At 43.3% G+C, this 19,312-nt stretch overlaps 1 protein-coding gene across 1 annotated transcript in view; it reads right to left on the bottom strand.

Moving 5' to 3' along the window:
* The window catches only part of SSBP4 (single stranded DNA binding protein 4), a 50,692-nt gene extending 31,600 nt beyond the window's left edge, over nt 1–19,092 (bottom strand). Inside the window, exons 1-3 of the mRNA XM_015810056.1 lie at nt 19,037–19,092; nt 5,324–5,396; nt 1,594–1,655 (exon numbers count right to left, since the gene is read on the bottom strand). Of these exons, the coding sequence (XP_015665542.1) occupies nt 1,594–1,655; nt 5,324–5,396; nt 19,037–19,092 (191 nt within the window). The remainder of the gene's footprint in view (nt 1–1,593; nt 1,656–5,323; nt 5,397–19,036) is intronic.
* Between the last annotated feature and the right edge of the window lie 220 nt (nt 19,093–19,312).

Raw genomic sequence — 19,312 nt, 5'->3', positions numbered from 1 at the left:
GAAGGCAGGAGAAATAAGGATGGGTGTGGTAGGCCTGAATGTGTATATCTATCTATTATGTACAGAGAGATTCCAGTGGCTACCTATGTTATATGAAATTTGGCACCTTGATGCCATCTCTTCTGCCATCGTCACAACTTCTCAAGTTTTTCCACATGCTCTGTTTCAAACTGCATTAAAGACTAGTAAATTAAAACCTGCTCCATTTTTGCTTTTTGAAGAATTGCAGATACTCTCAGTATGCTGATCCATCCTTCCTTCCTTCCCTCCCTTTGCTTTCCTCTTTATTATTATTTATTTTTAATTTGGTCAGCTCATGGCAACATCATACTTAATACTTCTACCTCCTGTCTTCCCCACAACAACCAACTGTGAGGCTGAGAGGGAACAATTGGCCCAAAGTCATCCAGCTGGCTTTCCTGCCTAAGCAAGAACTAGAATTCAGTGTCCTGGTTTGTAGTCTAACACCTTAACAGTATACCAAATCGGCTCTTGAGCCCAGCTGAGAATATAGGTAGTCCTCTCTTACCAATTGCCTTGTTTAGCAACTGTTCAACATTATGACAGTGATGAAAAAGTGAGTTTGCGCCCAGTCCTCACAATTACAGTTGTCACAATGTCCCCACAGTCGCATGGTCATCACCTGGGAGCTTCACAACAGTGTGCATTTTACGTCAGCTGTAGTATCCCACAATCACATGATTGCCAATTGTGAGCTTCACTGCTGGCTTCCAACACACAAAAATCAATGGGGAAGCTGGTCACATGATATTGTTCTTAATGACTCACCATTTATTTGCTTAATGGTTGCAACCGAAATAATGCTGTAAGTCTGACTCAGTCACGTGATAGTTCACTTAACAACTGTGACATTTAGCAGTGGAGTTACCGATCCCAACTGAGGTTATTACCGGTAAGTGAGGACCAACAGCACATTCTGACAAGCAGGATATGATGAATGTCTGTTGGCCTTGATTCATTCATGGCTGTACCTTCAACTGGAAACCTTGTTCTCAAATATCAATGGTGTTATCAAAGAGGAAAGTAAACTTGTTCAGTACACTGATTCTTCATCTGAAAAAGTTTCAGAGCTCAATATCTGACAGCATATCCCCTTAAAAAGATCTCAACCAGTGTGTAATGGAAAAATCCTCTCTGGTCCAAGATCCTGGAAAATCGCCATCATTCAGAATAGCCAGTAATAAATTTGATAAGCTAAACTGATAGGAAATAGCTCCCTATGTTCACAGACCTGCTTTCCCAAATCTGTGCTCTCCAAACAGTTTTGGCTAGGGATTGTGGTAGGTGATGTCCAGACACCCATAGAGTATCATATTTGGAAAGACTGACACTGAATAATCAAAGGAATATCCATCTTCTAGACTAACCTTTCTTAACTTTGGCAACTCTAAGATGTGTGGACTTTGTGTCTCGGAATTCCTTAGCCAGCTGATAAAATTTGTTACTGGTTATTCTCCCTACTGGCTAGGGAGTTGATGTCTACACATCCTGAAGTTACAAGGTACTAAAACATTGATCTAGACAACGCATTCCACCCACCATCCCATTGAGAACACTGTGGATGCTACTTACCACCACCAGGAGTGAAGGAAGCCAGGTGGTTCTCCCAGGGTAATGTTCTTTTCCCACCGGATCTGGGGAGAAGCAATAAAGTACCAATTAAATAGGTAAGACCAGCTTTCCCCAATTTAGCACTTCCAAAAGTGGCAGAACTACAACACCCAGAGCTCCACTGGACCACAAACATTTTGCTTCCTGAACACTGTTGGGTCTATCTTATAGATTTTAGGTGGCTAATCACAAAAATAATCTGTAATTTCAATGATCAAGGTAGCATTTTATGTAAATTTTCTCTTTTTACACAATGGCCTTGTACACCCTTTAGTACCAGTTGACTATGCTGCACACATGAAAGAAACGTATGAAAATATGGAACTGCTGTTGAAGCACATCCAGTACACCAAGTGCAATTGGAATATCTGTGGAGATCTAAAAGTAGTGGTTCTGCTGCTTGGAATATAGCTCAGATATACCAAATACCTGGACAAGCCCCCAGGCTATTTGATGGATCATCTCATCCCATTGGGATTGGCCCGTCCCATCTGTACCAGCAGAGGAGGCATTCCACAGGCCCTGTCAGCCTGATTGCTCTGGCTGGCAGGGTCCAGGAGAAGGGTCATCTCTGCTGTTGCATCTGCCCCCTGGAACATCTTGCCACTTATTGACTTGACAAAGATATTTTTGCCCCCTCTTCAATAAAGTTCAGACTGACGAAAAATTTTGTGAAAGCCATAAACAAGGAAGGTGAAGGTTTCTGTTATTTGAGACCGATGTTTCCAAGAATAACATGCCAAGATTTAGGAAGGCATTTTTGTTGGACCACAGATGAGATACATCATCAATGACAAGCAGTTCAATGATATGTTAGTCAGTGGGACCAGAGAAAATCACCTGGAAAGCATTTAAGGATGTAGTTGAGAATTTTCTTGGCAACAAAATACCAAACTACATTCAGCTGAACGTCTATGGAGATTCTCAGTCATCCAGGCGATAATTATCCCAAAGATGCTTTTTCATGAGGCAACTGGACTTTCTTCTTCTGTTGAAAGAGGGCTGTTCAGTTTTGACACAGATGGTCTCTTTGACCCCTCTTTCAAACTAGTGGTCCTCTCTTCAAAAAGTGGACTTTGCTGTCTTCAAAAGAGTGTCCTTTGTCTTTTAAATGCAGATGGATTGCTGAATCTGTATCTAGGACAAAATTGAACAGCCCTCTCTTAACAGAGGGGGAGGGATCCGACATCATCTATCTCCAGCCTACAACACAGTCCTTTCAACAGTTCCAAGAAGGCTCCACACCCATTTGCATTACTCAGGTGACCCTGAAGACGCAGATAAGCCACTCTATGACTCTCTAAAAGAATGCAAATGACCAGCTGTCTGCAAGGAGTATAAATCTTTCCATTCCGCACCATCCAGTCAGAGCTGAAGAAGCTTCTTGGATGAGAAGCAAAACATCTTCAAAGAAAAACAAGAAAGTCCAGTTGCCTCGTGAAAAAGTTTCTTTGGGATACGTTCAGCTGGTGACAAGCTTCTTACAGTATGCAGTACACTGTATTCCTTTCCTACATTCACACTTGAAATTTCTTCCCAAAAGTCTAGTTCAATCAATGATGAACAAAGGTGAAACGTTTCACCAGGACATTGCCACAATGGAAAAACAGTATCAAGGGAACTAGAATCCATCAATTCTGGCTGACTACTGTTGGGCACTGCAGCGAGATATATCGGACACCAAGTATAAATGAAAATCAGCAGGAAAACACTTTTGGCCCCATTGAAAAGCATTAATTGCAGAAGCAGGGCTAAGACTTCAAGATGATGGCTTCTTGGGAAGTCCCAACAAGGTTTAGAATAGTAGCAAAAAAAATTAAGTAAGCCTCTTTCGAGTACAGCCCAACTCCTACCAGCCTCATACACATATTCATGTGACATTTTGGCATCAACATGGAAGTAATTTGCCCTTGATTGCCATCTTCTGGCTTTAAAAAAAAACATAGAGACGTAGTTTTCAGCAATGGAATTTCCTGCAGTCTTCCATCCAACTAATCCAGGACACTGTGACCTACCTGGCAGTAGGAAGGAATGAAATTTATTACAGGTCGTCCTCAACTTACAACCACAATTGGGACCAGAATTTCTGTAGCTAAGCAAGGCGATGATTAAGTGAATCGCACTCAATTGCACGACTTTTTTTTTGCCCAGTTGCTAAGTGAATCATTGCAGTTAGATAAATTATGCAGTTGTTAAGTGAATCCAGCTTCCCCTACTGAGTCTGCTTGTGGGAAGCTGGCTGGGAAGGTTCCAACAGTGATCACATAACCCTGGGAGGCTGCAACCGTTGAAAATACATGCCGGTTGCCAAGCCCACAAATTTTGATTATGCAATTGTGGGAATGATGCGACGGTCGTAAGTGTGAGGAGCGGTCATAAATCACTTTTTTTTAGTGCCACCGTGACTTTGAATGGTCCTCAAACAAATGGTTGTAATCCGAGAACTATCTGTATTCTAAGACGGAGTGATGGACAGTAACCTAGAAGACTGAAGATCAACTTGGGCTGAATAAACTAAGGGAGGACAGACCCTTCAAGAGCTATTGGTCTTAATCACTCAATGTTCCCTCCAAGCTGGAGGCAAGCATGTCTCTAAACTCCTGCAAAAAAAGCCCCTACAGTACAAGAAATATGTCTCCATCTTCTGCGTAGGAGCACTGAAGATGCATCAAGTTGGCCTCTTATGGGAAACACACTGCAGGACTAAAACGGACATTGGCTTGATCCAACAAAGCTATTCTGTTCTTTGAAATGATAAACTCTGGCATCTGGTTCGTGAGAGTGTGGGTGTGGAGGTACCAGATCAGACTTCTGCCCTTGGAGAATTCTTTCATTTGAATCACTAACGACATTATTAAGCTATAACTGCATTAAGATTCCCAAGGAATATTTTTTTTCTCCCAACTTATTTGCGAATTTGTTCTTTCCTCAAGGGGATTGGTCTTTGGATTGCAAATTCAGTGTTATTAAGATTTTGCAGTAGTAATAGTGCGAACTATGCTTCTGAGAGATTTGAATCAGAAAGATAAAATGGAGCAAACAGAAGAACAATTCATTTTACACAGCTCTGTCATCTGGTACCTTTCAATTATACATTTCGATTTTAACATTTTATTCAGATTTGTCTTTCCCCCATCCCCAAGGGATGCTTTGAAGGCACAAAGGAATTCCTTGAATAAAAATACGTATCTAGGAGAAAATAAGAAAACAGAAACGTATGTTTAAAATGGCCCACTAATTGGCCACACCTGTCTCAACACCTTGACAATTAATGCTTTGACTTACTTAGAAATGGATGGGAGACCACCAGGAGATATAACACTGAGAGCTAAACTGGAATGCCAAAGCAACATTCCCAAAGAAGGCAGTGTCAAATCATTTCATTAACGCTGCTAAGAAAACTACTCAAGGGAAATTTAAAATTTTACTTTAATTACTACAGATCACATTAGAGTATGATGACCCCTGGTCTGTGTTGAAAAATATTTTTTTTTAAAAAACGACAAATTTTGCCTTGAAAGAAGCACCTCCAAACTTTGTATTATTTTGTCATTTATTAAATCCTCTCCGTCGAACCTCCAGTTTTTTTAAAAAATGTATCCAATCTACAATGATCAAATCTGAAGTGAGGTGCGTCAATGGATATTCACCCCTCTGCTCACCTCCCCCAAACTTTGGTTCCCATTCTTACCTCTGAGAGGAAGGTCTGTGCAGATTTCTGAGCCCCAACATGAAGGAGATATTCGTATACATACAGTGCCAACCTGGAAGGGAAAAAAGAAATTCAAATATTTTACTTATTTAAGAACATATTTGCTGTAATAACACTGTTTTGATGTACTTATTGATTTTTTGTACATTTTAATGTATTTTATATGTGTTTGGCCACTTCTATGCAAGTTTTATCTTATTTGTTATGACTGGCAGTCAAAAGAATGAACTGATTGTAAATATTTAGGAACTCCTCCTCAGCCCAGTGACGTATGTCCAAGTTGACCCATGTAACACCTATATCGGGCGAGCTGCACCGGCTTCCAGTTTTTTTCTGGGTGCAATTCAAGTGCTATTACCTCTAAAGCCCTATATGGCGCAGGGCCAGGCAATTTTAATTCTTGAGTAGTTTTCCCTAAGGACATCTATTTGTCCTACTAACACAGGGTGGGCATGCTTCCCTAAATATTTCCATCTGGTGGGAGCCTTTTTCATGACAGCTCCTGCCCTGTGGATTATTCTTCCCCCTGACATTTGGGAGGTCTCCATCATCCTAGCCTTCCGAAAAGCATTGAAAAATTGTGTTTCCCCCCAAATGCTGCATAGAAAAAGGTGGGTGAGGGATTTAATGAGGAACCGTATGATGGAAGTTTAACTTTGGTGCCAGTTTTAAAATGTTTATGGTTTTAATAGATTTGTTGTTCGTCCATCGATTTCGATGAAGACCTTGACATCTTATGGATTATGGGCCATCAGCGGTGTGTCCGTAGATGGCTGATGAGACCGATGTTAGCACGGAATGTTCTACCACATACTGAACAGAGAAATGTGGACACTATTGCTTCAGCATTTGCAGCTCTGGCTTTACGGAGTGCTTGCTTCTCTTGTCCCAAGATTGTCCTTCTGTGTTCATATGTCTGGCAACCCTGGTAAACCAGGGTACGCCATGTCGGTCGATCATGCGCCAAAAATTCCCAAGAGATGGTGTCGATATCCAGGGATTTGAGAGATGCTTTCAGCGTGTCTTTGTATCGCTTCTTTTGTCCCCCGTGCGATCGCTTTCCTTGAGACAGCTCACCATAGAAGAGCTGTTTAGGGATGCGGTGGTCTGGCATCCTTACAACGTGGCCTGCCCAGCGCATCTGGGTTTTAATATGGTTTTAATAGATTTAATAAGGTATTGTGTTGTTTTATTATCAATATTGTTTTAATTGTTGATTGGGAGCAGTCCAGAGTTCGATATATAAGTACAAATAAACTAAAAGGCCTCCCTCAGCACTGGAGAGATTAGAAAGGTCCTTGAAGATGCATTGGTAGCAAAGAATTAACAGCATTGTCCGCTCCATGATCGGTTTTGGATTATTTTGCAAGATCAGATCAAGCTCCATTAATCTTGCAGCTAAACTCCAACAAACCAGGGCTTTTAGGAAACTTGCAGGTGAGAGATAAAGCAATTTGGCTCATCTACATTGGCCAGTGTTGAAATCAAAGGTACATCGTCTGAGTAAACAGAGTGCCAGCTTTAGTAGCAAGTAACCACAGTAGCTCTCTATTTCTTTCAATGCTCGTATCATCTTGGCTCAATTATAGCAACATTCTGAGTTCACACATCATACTGAAGTACCTTTGACAAATTTGTGGCTCTATGCATTAAATGCAGATAGCCCTTGATGGCTTCCTATCTGACCCACTTCTTGTATTATATTTGCATGTGGATTCTGACATCTGCATTTACATTTAAGCATCTGAATAATCTGCACTGGGGCCACTCTAGTCTGCTACTAACACCTTTCCTACCATTTTCCAATATTCTTTTTTTAAGCACAAGGATAAATTTGCACAGCATAAGCAATAGGAATAAGGAGGATTATATAGAATTAGAGATTTAATTATAGATGGAAACCCAGCAAATTCTAAATATATTTTGCAAAAAAAAAAATTGCCACAAGTACCAACCTGGTTTCAAATGAATCAAGCCCAATCAATCTTTTGTAAAGTATCCAGGTGTCTTCAATTAAAACCAAGAATAGCCTGAAGCATGGTATATACTTACTTCACTTGTGTCTCATTAATGTTATATCAAATACTTATATTAAACACAACAGGTTCTCTTGAACATGTAAACATATTTTGGGAGAAATGCTGGTTTTTGAACTTCCAGAAACTCACTGCAACACTTAGGGGCATTAATTTATTTTAAATCTATTTCAGCAATTCATTAAGAATTGACCAAAAGATAATCTATAGGTGGTATTACACTTTGCACAGCTTTTCAACATTAACTGTAATATTTCCAGATTGCACTGGTTGGATTATAAACAAATTGGCACATATTACTATTTTTGGTAGCAATGTCTAATTAGTTAGTCCTTGTAGTTGAAAGTTTTTGAAGAAATTGGGAAAATCACCAATCATTCGTAATGATTCCTGCTGTTCAATTATTATTTTTTTCTAGCACATATAAATTCAGTATAAGAAATGATTCAGTTCCTATATTGTCTGCCAAGCTTGATAGTGTAAAACATCAGAAAAAGTAGCATTTCCTTAAGATGAGTATTATATAAAGGTATGGAAAATTGTTTTAGGTGAAAAATAAAGATCTTTGAAATATTCTAAGGACAAATTCATCCAAATCTGGTAATCATTTATTATCCATAGTAGATTACCTTTGTTTGAATAACAGTCATTTTGGTCAGGGAAACTATATATATTTAAAGTAGTTGTATTTCTCCATATGATTACATATGTATTTATATGTGCTACGACTTCTTCTTTCTTTGTACTGGTTCATTAATGATCCTTTTTAACTTAATTATTTTTCCTTTGTAGCCTCATCCTGACATCAAGATGATCTAGGACAGGGGCGTCAAACTGCCGGCCCGTGGGCCAGATGCATCATATCGAAACCGCGCCCACCCCATTACCGGCAATGGCAAAAAAGTCACAATACATCGCGACACGTCATGTGATGTTGCAAGTTTGACACCCCTGATCTAGGACAAGGTTTCCCAGCCCTGGCAACTTTAAGACCCATAATCCCAGAATTCCTCAGTCAGCCATGCTGGGAATTCTGGGATTTGAAGTCCAGACGTCTTAAAATTGCCCAGGTTGAGAAACCCTTATCTAGGAGAAATTATAGAGTTAGAGAAACCTGTGATACAAAAGCTTCAGGAAGCAGAGAAATTACAGAGATAATCAAATCTGTGTCAGACTGGAGAAGGAGAGAGCAGACATTTTTCTTCCACACTCTTATCACACAATACATAGCTAAAGGATGAAATTGGCCATTGGAGTCTGGCGCTACAGGTGTCCCAGTGAAGTCAAAATAGTGGCTGCGACTGTGTGATCAAAAGCCCCAAGGAGAAAACTCCCGTCTTAGCCTCTCTATTTCCTTTACTTGTCTGTTGTGATTGTAGGAAGCCCGTGCCACTAAACTCCCTCCCTCTACCTCCCTCCATGGCTCTAGCTTCAAATGAGCTACCCCCATTTATTTTTACACTTTACCCAAAAGGAAACTCAACTAAGAACCTGCTGCTAAACAGACTTGAGATGGTGTTCAAGATGGCCATTCCCAATATCTCTGGGACAGCCCTTGGATACTTCAGTCATCTCACAAAAGCTCAGCAGGTGACTTCCCAGGAGTGTCTCTGGGGATGGGGACAAAAATTATGATGGCTGCAGCTGTATAGTGGAAGTTCTGCCCCTTTTATTGATATATATAAAAGGGATATGAGTCATGGTGGCGCAGTGGTTAGAATGCAGTACTGCAGGCTAACTCTGCCCACACACCAGGGATTCGATCCTGACCGGCTCAAGGTTGACTCAGCTTTCCATCCTTCCGAGGTCAGTGAAATGAGGACCCAGATTGTTGGGGGCAAGATGCCCAGTGTCTACCAAAGAATTCAGAGATTGCTGTAAAGCACTATGGAGAGGTATATACTGTAAGTCTAAGTGCTATTGCTCTGGCTTCAATCATGCAGTCGCCATCAAAGTTATCCCTGTGAGCTAATCTAAGGTCAGCCTAAGGTCCTGTACCCTGTGTATAGGCACTATAATGATAACTATTTTTTCTATGTCCCTCTGAGTCAGTCATTACAGGCAACTACCTGGATGAATCCATGCAGTTTTCTTGCCAAGATTTCAGTGTTGCTGCCTTGTTGCTAGGATTGAGAGAGGATGATTGATCTCAAGTCACTTTGTGCCTAAAGCAGAACTAGAATTCAAGTCTCCTGGCTTCTGGTCTGGCACTTTTAAATACAATACTATACTAAAGTGGCTTCCAAGCAACAAAGTAGTTGGTGTTCTGAAAAAGGGAACTGGATAAAAGGTATGTAGGATAAGGCCATTAAGGACCACGGGTAGTCTTCAATTTACAAGCGTTTGTTTAGCAACTGTTCAAAGCACTGAAAAAACTGACTTACAACCAGTTCTCACACTTACAACCGTTAAGAGCATCCCTATGGTCACATGATCAAAATTCAGGTGCTTGGCAGCCAGCATTTTTTACAATGGTTGCAGCATCCCAAAGTCATGTGATCACCATTTGTGACCTTCCCAGCTGGCTTCTGACAAGCAAAGTCAATAGGGCCGGGGTGTCAAACTTGTAACGTCACATGACATGTCACGACGTATTGTGACTTTTTTTCCATTGGCAGCAATTGGGTGGGCGCGGTTTCTTTATGATGCATCTGGCCCGCGGGCCGGCAGTTTGACACCCCTGCAAAAGGGGAAGCCGGATTCACTTAATGATCGCACAATTCACTTAACAACTGCAGGGTTTCTCTTAAGTATGGCAACAAAGGTCATAAAATCAGGAGTCACCTAACAACCACTTTGCGTAGCAACAGAAATTCTGGTCCCAACTGTGCTCAACGACTACCTGTACTAGTCAAGACCTTCAGCACTAGAGACAGGTTTGTAGCATTCAAACAACACACTAACCAGATCAGTTAGAGACATAGCAGTTGTAGCCAAACAACATGCTAAGGGTAGCTGGTTCACCTAAATTTACCTATTTTAGAGGCACAGCGGGTTGTCCCACCTAGCCCAGGGGTAGGCAACCTTGGCTCTTTTATGACTCGTGGACTTCAACTCCCAGAATTCCTGAGCCAGCCATGCTGGCTCAGGAATTCTGGGAGTTGAAGTCCACGAGTCATAAAAAAGCCAAGGTTGCCTACCCCTGACCTAGCCGATTGGCTCTATCAGGAGAGGCATGCTGAGAGTCCTCTTGATCAAGGAGGTCACCCCTCTGGGCCCAGGATGCATGCCTTTCCTGCCCTTTGGAACACCCCCACCCCCAAAGACTGGAGGTGGTCCAACCCAGCCAGCTTTTTGCAAAGCCTTGAAGGCCAGAAAGAGTTGCTAGGCATGAGTACAGATTGTTTCTTGCAGCCCATGAAGTTCTTGAGTTGTATGGATGCATGGAGTTGTTTGTATTTTGACTTTAAATGCTGCTAGAATCGCTAGGGTGACATGGGTGGCCACATAAATCAAATCAGATTTCAGAGTAATAAACAGTCAGAACAAAGCCGATGAGTTTTCATTGCAGCTGCTAAAGCTCCCAAGGGAAAAAAAAAGTGTTCTGGCCCCCTTGATGTGTGTTGATTTGGAACAGTGTTTTTCAAACCTGGCAACTCTGGACTTCAATTCCCAGAATACCCCAGTAAGCCATGCTGGCTGGGGAATTCTGGGAGTTGAAGACCAAACATCTTACAAGTTGCCGAGTTTGATAAATACTGATATAGAAAGTATTCTTTTGGGAGTAATTTGTCAGGGGAGGGTGGTTCTTCCACAAAGAAGGTGGAGCCAGAGGTAGCAGTGGGAGGAGACTACATTTTTGACATTTCTCTTTGCTCCCCTTTTTTTTCTGACATCACTTTCTCTTTCCTGATGATATAGAATAAAGCGAACCATTTTGAAATTACTGATTGCTAAAAGTTTTAAATAGTACAGCAGGGGTCATAATAATATATGCGTGTGTTGCAAAATATATACACATACCTATCGTAAATACCTATTGCAAAATGATTGACAACCCAGCTTAGTGTGCTTTGTAGGAATTCTAGTCAATACCTGCCTTGTCCATCATATCAAATGTACATACTGCATCATGCAGTCGATATTTCGCTTCTCACACTGAGCCACCAGATCAGATAATTTCATGAAGCCCAAGTATGTGGCACAGCGGGAGCAGCCCATCACTTACATTCAGAGATAGAATGCTTCTGAACAGGGAGGTTCCATGCATCAATCCTAGCCAAAAGCTTCTAAAAAGTTTTCTTCTCCCTCCATAAATGTATCTAAATCTAACATTAAATCCCCTCCAAGTCAGAGGCCCCCCCAATCTTTTGGGGCCAGTGGATACATTTGGAATTCTGGGCACTTGCACAAAATAGCTGACAGGATGCGCATAGCAAAGCATGAAATATTCATTTACCTGAAGACAAACTGCCTCACTCTGTCCTTTTTTTGAGCAAGTAGGCATATTGGGGGGGGGGGGGGAATCCACCAGACTGCAGCCACTCACCAATTTTATTTTCTGTCTTGGGGATCTTTTTGGGCCTAAAAACATTGATGCAATTATTGGTAAGTACTAAGCTAGCTTCCTATTTAAAAAAAATAATAATGAAGGTAAAGCAAGTATTTATCAAGAAATCTTGATAGGGGAACATCTGGCCTGTAAAATCTATACTGCAGACTAGGATTAGGATAGCGGCTATTAATACCTGTTGAAACTGATAAATTCTGTACATTAATTTTCCCTTGCATTGCACTGCACTGCATTCCTTCAAACTGCCTTGAAATGTCTGGCAGTTGCATATGAAAAGCAGGGGAGTCCTTTGGATTCAACCACAAACAAAGCTCTGGAGCATGCAGGAGCAGGGACAGGTACCTGCCTGCAATTCCTTAAAAAATAGCCACACCTATCCCAGGATTGCACAGCAGCTGCAGAGCCAAAGATGCAGCTGTTTCAAAGAGCCGCAGACAGGCTCTGTGTTTGGCGCTCCTGTGCTGCAGAGTGCTACTTGCATCTCTCCACCACTGTCCAAATTCTACTGCTGTGGGAAAAACAGGCACGGTTTCCCCTGTTCCCAAAACTGTTTAGCTTTGTCCTCAAGGCCCATCTCAAACAGGTGAGTCCCCCACCTTCTTTTAAGTCAGTAGCCCCTCCAGAGCAGACTTGGCCCTGTGCCATAAAAGGAAAGCACAACCTCCTTTTCCCCCCACAATAGCATCATTTCTACTTGGGAATGGGCCTCTTTCCAGAAATCTATAGCTGCAAATCTAAACCTATGACTTGTTAGATTTATACCCCAGCTTTCCTTCCAGAGCAAAAAGTAATTCGATAGCAGCCTCTTCTCTAATGTTTTCCCCCCAGCAATTCTGTGAAGGGCACCAAAGTCCTTCTTCTTCTTCTTGTGAATCAATGATATTTAAACATGTGTGAAGGAAGGAACACGGGCTGAAGAATTAACGCTGCAGTCAAGAGCCTTGGAGACTCATTCTGTTAAGAACTGTTTGACTCATATTTGGTTGCCATGTTTTTAGTTCCTAATAGATCACCTCCATTTATAAAAAAATGTCTTTTTAAACAGGAGGAATGGGGTCTGAGGGGTACGTGTGCCAAAAAATCAAGATGGTAGTTGTGACAATGCAAACACAGCCCCACCCTGTTTTAATGTGCAACCATCTTGTCTTTTTTTCATTCTCATATAGGCATTCTCAAAGCATTTAATACAGTTGTTTAAAATTGTATACAGGTAACCCTCGACCACAACTGAGCCCAAAATTTAGGTTGCTAAGGGAAACATTTGTTAAGCGAGTTTTGCCCCCATTTTATGGCTTTTCTTGCCACAGTTGCTAAATGAATCATTGCATTGGTTAAATTAGTAACATGAGGTTGTTCACGGTTGTTAAGTGAATCTGGATTTCCCCACTGGCTTTGCTAATCAGGTCGCAAAAGCTGATCACATGACCCCAAGCACCGCAACTGTCATAAATATGAACCAGTTGCCAAGTGTCTGAATTTTGATCATGTGACCATGGGGATGCTGCCAATGGTCCTAAGTGTGAAAAATGGTCATAAGTCACTTTTTCAGTGCCATTGTAACTTTGAATGGTCACTAAATGAAGTAAGTCGAGAACTATCTGTATCTGTAGGAGATGACCAGGCTGAGCTTGAGGGTGGGATCAAATGTGTCATCAATTTGGAGTTGCTATGCTCCAGCAAGAGACCTAAATCCAGCCGAGCCCTCGTGAATTCTGATGACTCGTCTAGTATTGATTTGCCTTGACCACATTCTTGTACATAGGTAGCATGAAATAAACCCGTAGTATTTTTGAATTCTGTCCCAGCTCCTGGGGACAGAATTCAAAAATACTAGCTATTTTATTTATTTTTGCTTAAATAGCTAGTCCAATATAGGTATTACAAAATGCGGCAGTGATTTTAAAAAAAATGTTTATACTCAAACTAGAGTGGAGATTTCTTTCTTCCTTTTGTACTTTCAGTGTTTTCTTGACACTTTTTAAAATTCAGGTAGTCCTCAACTTATGACCATTCATTTAATGACTGTCTGAAAAAAGTAACTTATGACTCTTTCTCGCACTTAAAACCATTACAATACCTGCAGTCACATGATCAAAATCCAGGCACTTGGTAACTGCCATGTATTTATGACATTTGCTGCCTCTCTGGATGATGTGATTACCATTTACAACCTTCCCAGGAGGCTCCTATCAAGCAAGTCAATGGAAAAACCAAATTCACTTAATGAGCATGGCAAAAATGTCATAAAATTAGGTACAACACAATTAACAACCGCATCAGTTAGTAGCGACTGAAGTTCTTGTTCCAGTTGTGGTCATAAATTAAGAACTACCTTTTCAAATTTCTCATCTCTCATCCAGTGCAGCTCTTCGGTAGACACTGGGCACGAATTGATTCCTTTAGTCCAGGGGTCTTCAAACCTGGCCCTTTTATGACTTGTGGACTTCAACTCCCAGAATTCCTCAGCCAGGCACGCTGGGCTGAGGAATTCTGGGAGTTGAAGTCCACAAGTCATAAAAGGGCCAAGTTTGAAGACCCCTGCTCTAGTCCTATCTGAACAACATGACCACTATACTGTTCTGACTATCTGTGCATAGAAAGGGTGTGTAGGAGATGACCAGGCTGAGCCCAAGGGAGGGGTCAAACATGTCCTCAGTCTTGAATCCCTTCATGCCCACAAAAGATCTAAGTCCAACCCATCTTGAATCCCATTAGCTCTTATGTACCACCAATTTGCTTCGATTGTCAGATTCTTCTAGAGGGCTTTAGCATACAATAAATCTATATATTCATTTGAACTGTCTGGACTCCTGACTTTCTACGCTTGACAGGGTTTTTGTATATCTCCTTCTTTCCTTGGAATCCTCCATACAAGAGGATCTGTAGTGCAGATGTTGAAGTGATTGACAAGAACAATGTTTATCAATCTTGGCAGCTGTGTGGACTTCAACTTCCAGAACTTCCTAGCCAGCATGATGACTGATAAATTCCGGGAGCTGAAGTCCATAGATCTTCAAGCTGACAACGTTGAGAAATACAATGTTCTAATCCACTTTCACCTATGGAAGCTCACAGTGGAACGTTAGGCCAATCGCTCTCTCTCAGCCCAACCTACCCCACAGGTTTATGGTTATAGGGAAAACCCCACATGCATTGCCTTGAGCACCTAGCAAAAAGGCAGAACATAAATCCAAAGAATAATTCTATTATAATAAGTCGGTGTTCTTTGATATTTTTTAAATACAGTATTCACAATAAATGACGCTGAAGTATCACATACAGTAGTCAACCCACTGCTCCATCTTGCCTGCACTTTATCTAAATAATCAGGGACTCTCCTTGAGCTCAGGGTTTTTTCCCAACCATTGAACTCAAGAACCATTTAAATGGAACTGATGGTTCTGATGTTGGGGCTTTCTGTGCTCAAACCACAAAACGTGGAAACTTACTAGGTGCCTGAAACAGTTGGAGGGCACAGCATTTCAAAGCTGTGTTTTGCCAGTAGCAGCTATCTAAGATATTAATTCCTGGAGATATCACAGACTGGACCTGGAATTCCTGCAGATAAAAAAAAAAAATGTGCTCTTCCTACTGAGCAAAACTCCTCTCTTTGCCAAGAAAATGATTTTAGCCAGGCAAAAAAAAAAGAGCCATAAAATCTAGATACAGGCAGATGATCAACTAAACACTGTGGTATTAACCCCTGCTGGGACACTTGCGTTTATTTATTTATTTAAAAGATTTATATGGCCATCCATCTTGTAAAACACAACTCTGGGCTGCTCACAATAATAACAACAAAAACCAAAAATAAGAAAACCAGGCCCCTGGCCCAACCTCTCCAATCCATGCAATCCTCAGGTTTCAACTCTGCCTAGGGGAAATCTTGGCCCTTTATGGCTTTCTGGAAGCTAAAAATGTGCGGGTCTACCGGATTCCAGGGGGAAGGGTATTATCCAGTTGGTCTATGCAAAACTGGCCACTGAATTCCTCAACCTGATGCTTGCCAGAAATGCTGGACTTCTAGTACCCATAACCTTGGTCAGAATGGGAATCCAAATTCAACATAACTTAAAAGGCATGAGGTTAGGAAAGTGGGGTCTACCATCTGGAATTCTAGGACAACCATTTTGCACAAGCCTAAAGCATAGTTTATATGTTACCAGTTGCCTCACATCCACTTCAAAGCACCTAAATATCTGGAGATTCACTTCCAAAACAGAATGCAGGTAGTCCTCAACTTACTAAACAATTTGTTTAGCAACTGTTTGAAGAAAGACAACGGCACTGGAAAAAAGTGACTTACCATCTGTACTCACACTTACAACCACTGCAGCATCCCCAGGGTCATGTGATCAATTTTCAGGTGCTTGTCAATTGGCATATATTTACAGGGTTGCAGCAAATAGCAATGGTAACTGCTATTTGCAATCTTCCCAGCCAGCCTCTGACAAGTAAAGTCAACGAGGGAAGCCAGATTTGCTTAATGACTGTGTGATTCACTTATCTGCAGTGATTCATTTAACAAACATAGCAAAACAAGTCGTAAAACTGGGCACAACTCACTAACAAAAGCCTTTGCTCGACAACGGAAATTCTGGTCCTAGCTGTGGTTGTAAGTTAAGACTATACCGTAGTATCTTGGAATTCACTAAAGCAGTTCTCGGAATCAGCCCTCCCATCCTCATTATATGAACTAAGTTGAATGGACTACCTTATAGGAAATTTCTAGAGGGAAATATTTTTAAAAACCTTCTGAAAATACTGTATTTTCATCTCACACATACCCTTATAGATTAGCGTAGCTACTAGAGCTGTGCAGTGGAAATAATTCAGGAAAGATGCCTGATCAGACCATGCAGGAATACAACCACAGCACCTATGTGTAGCTATTTAAAGCAATCTGATTTCCCCCCCCCCTAGGATTGCACCCTCTGCAGCTATTCCACGGTTTGGGGAAAAGACATGGCTGCTTTAAAGAGCAGCAGAGAGGGGTTACATTTCTGACTGTGTGTGCTCCATTGCACCTTTGTACAACTGAATATGATGTATTGCACAGTCTTACTAGCTGCTATGGAACCTCTCTCTAGTCTCATTTTTTTTTCCCTGGCCACAGAGCAACAGCCCTTTTGCTTTCCTTAAAAGCTCCTGTTCTACCATTATGTGGGATGCAAAAATCCAGATGTCCACCGGACATGAGAAATGAGAAACAGAAAATTCTTTATATTTTGCTGCTATCGAGTGGTCATCCAGCTTTCTGCAGCCCAGATATGATGAGTTTACCTTATTAGACCCCACATTTGCGATATGTTTCCACAGCCCCTGCCCAGCTGCCGCCATCACAATTGCCAACTTTCTCTCTTGCTGCTGTTCTTGTAGTTTTAAACTGCACCTCAACAAGAAGGAACTAATTAGCTGAAGCTTGTTCAGGGCATGGAGAGGAAACAGTGGGGGAAAAAAGCATTCCCTGACCAAATGTTTTTTTGGCCAAACAGCTGTTAAACCAAAGGAGAATGGCCAGGAAAGAGGCAAAACGAGATTTGCAGGCCTCCCAGCAAATTATCCAAGGACTTTATTTTTTATATTTATGTAGTATTATGTACTACTATGGCATCTGTCTACCATAAACAGATATCATAAAAAGAGAATCTTCTCTGTTCCATAGATCTTAGAATTTGTGAATGGTCACTGAAGAAAATAAATACTGTAGTCCAAAATGGATAGCTCTCTGATATCTTGAGCCAGCTTGTTCCCAACAGGTATCTCCAGATGTTTTAATGTCAATGTTCCTAATTCACAGGTAGCGTAGACCAGAACTTTGAGCCATATGTGGGCATAACAATAGAAGTCTGTGCTTGAAAAACCCTCAACATGTCCAGTGGCTAGGAGCAGCTTGCTGTGTCTCTCGTGGCCTTGAGTTCCACACCTCATCTCTTAACCAGAAGGGAGCATTGCAGAGACCTCATGTATGCATGCCTGCGTAGTCCAAAATCAGGGAATGGAAAGCCCTCTGCGGGGGGGGGGGCGGGGGGAGAGCAGTTCTGCAACGCCAGCCTCTGGACTGTAGGGACCCCTCCTCTGTAAATTACTTTGGTAGGCATGTTTTAATCCTACCCATTGAGGTCTGATTCCCCCCCTCCCGTATATTCCCCTCTCCCCCCCCTTGAGTAGCCCCCCCCAACGCGTATTTCATAACCTCCGCGGCTCCAGCAAGCAAACATCAGCGCTGAGGAATACTGAGGTCAACCCCCCCCCCCCAAGGTATTCAGCGTCCTCATTCCAGCGCATACAAGCAGAGACACGGCGGTTCCATTTCGGGGTGGGGGGGGTTGGTAAACTCCACTTGTCACGCTCGTCCTCCCCCGATCGCAGGAAGATTTGGAGGGGGGGGGGAAGAAAGGGTCTGTCGAAGACAGGAAGAGACACCAGCCGCCCACGTGTGCCTGGAGCAAACAACCGAACGATGCAGGGAGGAAGCTAGCGGGGGAGGGGGGGGACGATGGAGGGGAAGCTGCACTCAGATGCACCCCACTTCGCACCCGCGAGCCCCCCCCCCGCCACCTAAGCCACCCCGGGTGGGCTGCGCTTGGTCTCCAGGCAAACGCCGCCGGCCGGGCGCCTTCAAGCCCGCGTCCTCTTGCCGCACGTCGGGCGAGAGCGCAACGTGCCCGAGGTTGTCCCCGCGTCTCCAACCTCTCCCCCCCCCCCAGGATGAAGGCTGCGTGTGCGGGGGAAGGAGGACGCCTCCGATCTTCCCCTTCTCCGCCTCTACCCGGAGCAACTCTTCCGTTCTGGGCGACCCCCCTCCCCAAATTCCGAAAGACCCTCCCGTAACTTTTCCCCCGACGGGGCTCACCGGGAGCGCCGAGCCCCCCCCCCCTCTGCTCCCGCAGGCTCCCTCGCGCCAAGGGGAGCCCCCGGCACCCAATCCGAGGGAGGGAGGGAGGGCGCGCTTTTCAGGGGAGGGGTCGCGGCTGGAGCGGCGCGCGCGCGCCCAACTCCGGCTTCAAAGTTTAAGCAGGGAAAAGCGGAGTTGCCTGGGAGCGGGAGAGGTCGGAAGGGTGGGGTCCCGAGGCGTCCCCGTCGCCCCCGTCCCCGGGGAGGAGGAGGCGACGGGGGGCGGCCGGGAAGCGGAGCACTTACTTCTCGCGCGCTTGTCCGTCGGAGGGCACGCTGGAGCCCTTGCCCTTGGCGTACATGGCTCGGGGGGGAGGCCCCCGCCGCGGCACCTGCCGTTAGAGGAGCTGGAGGAGGAAGTGGTCCGGGGATCGGGGTCGCCGCCCGCAGCAGCAGCAGCAGCGCTGGAGCCCCATTGCGCCGCCGTCGAGCGCCCCCCGAGCTAGACTGAGCGAGGAGCCTGCGGACGCCACCCCGACTGAGGAGGCTGGGCGCCGCGCCGATGGCTCCGGGCTGCCTCCA

This window comes from Protobothrops mucrosquamatus, unplaced genomic scaffold (assembly GCF_001527695.2).
Source record: "Protobothrops mucrosquamatus isolate PMUCROS unplaced genomic scaffold, P.Mucros_1.0 scaffold6, whole genome shotgun sequence".
Classification (NCBI taxonomy): Eukaryota; Metazoa; Chordata; class Lepidosauria; order Squamata; family Viperidae; genus Protobothrops; species Protobothrops mucrosquamatus.
This window is presented reverse-complemented; position numbering and strand designations above follow the sequence as displayed.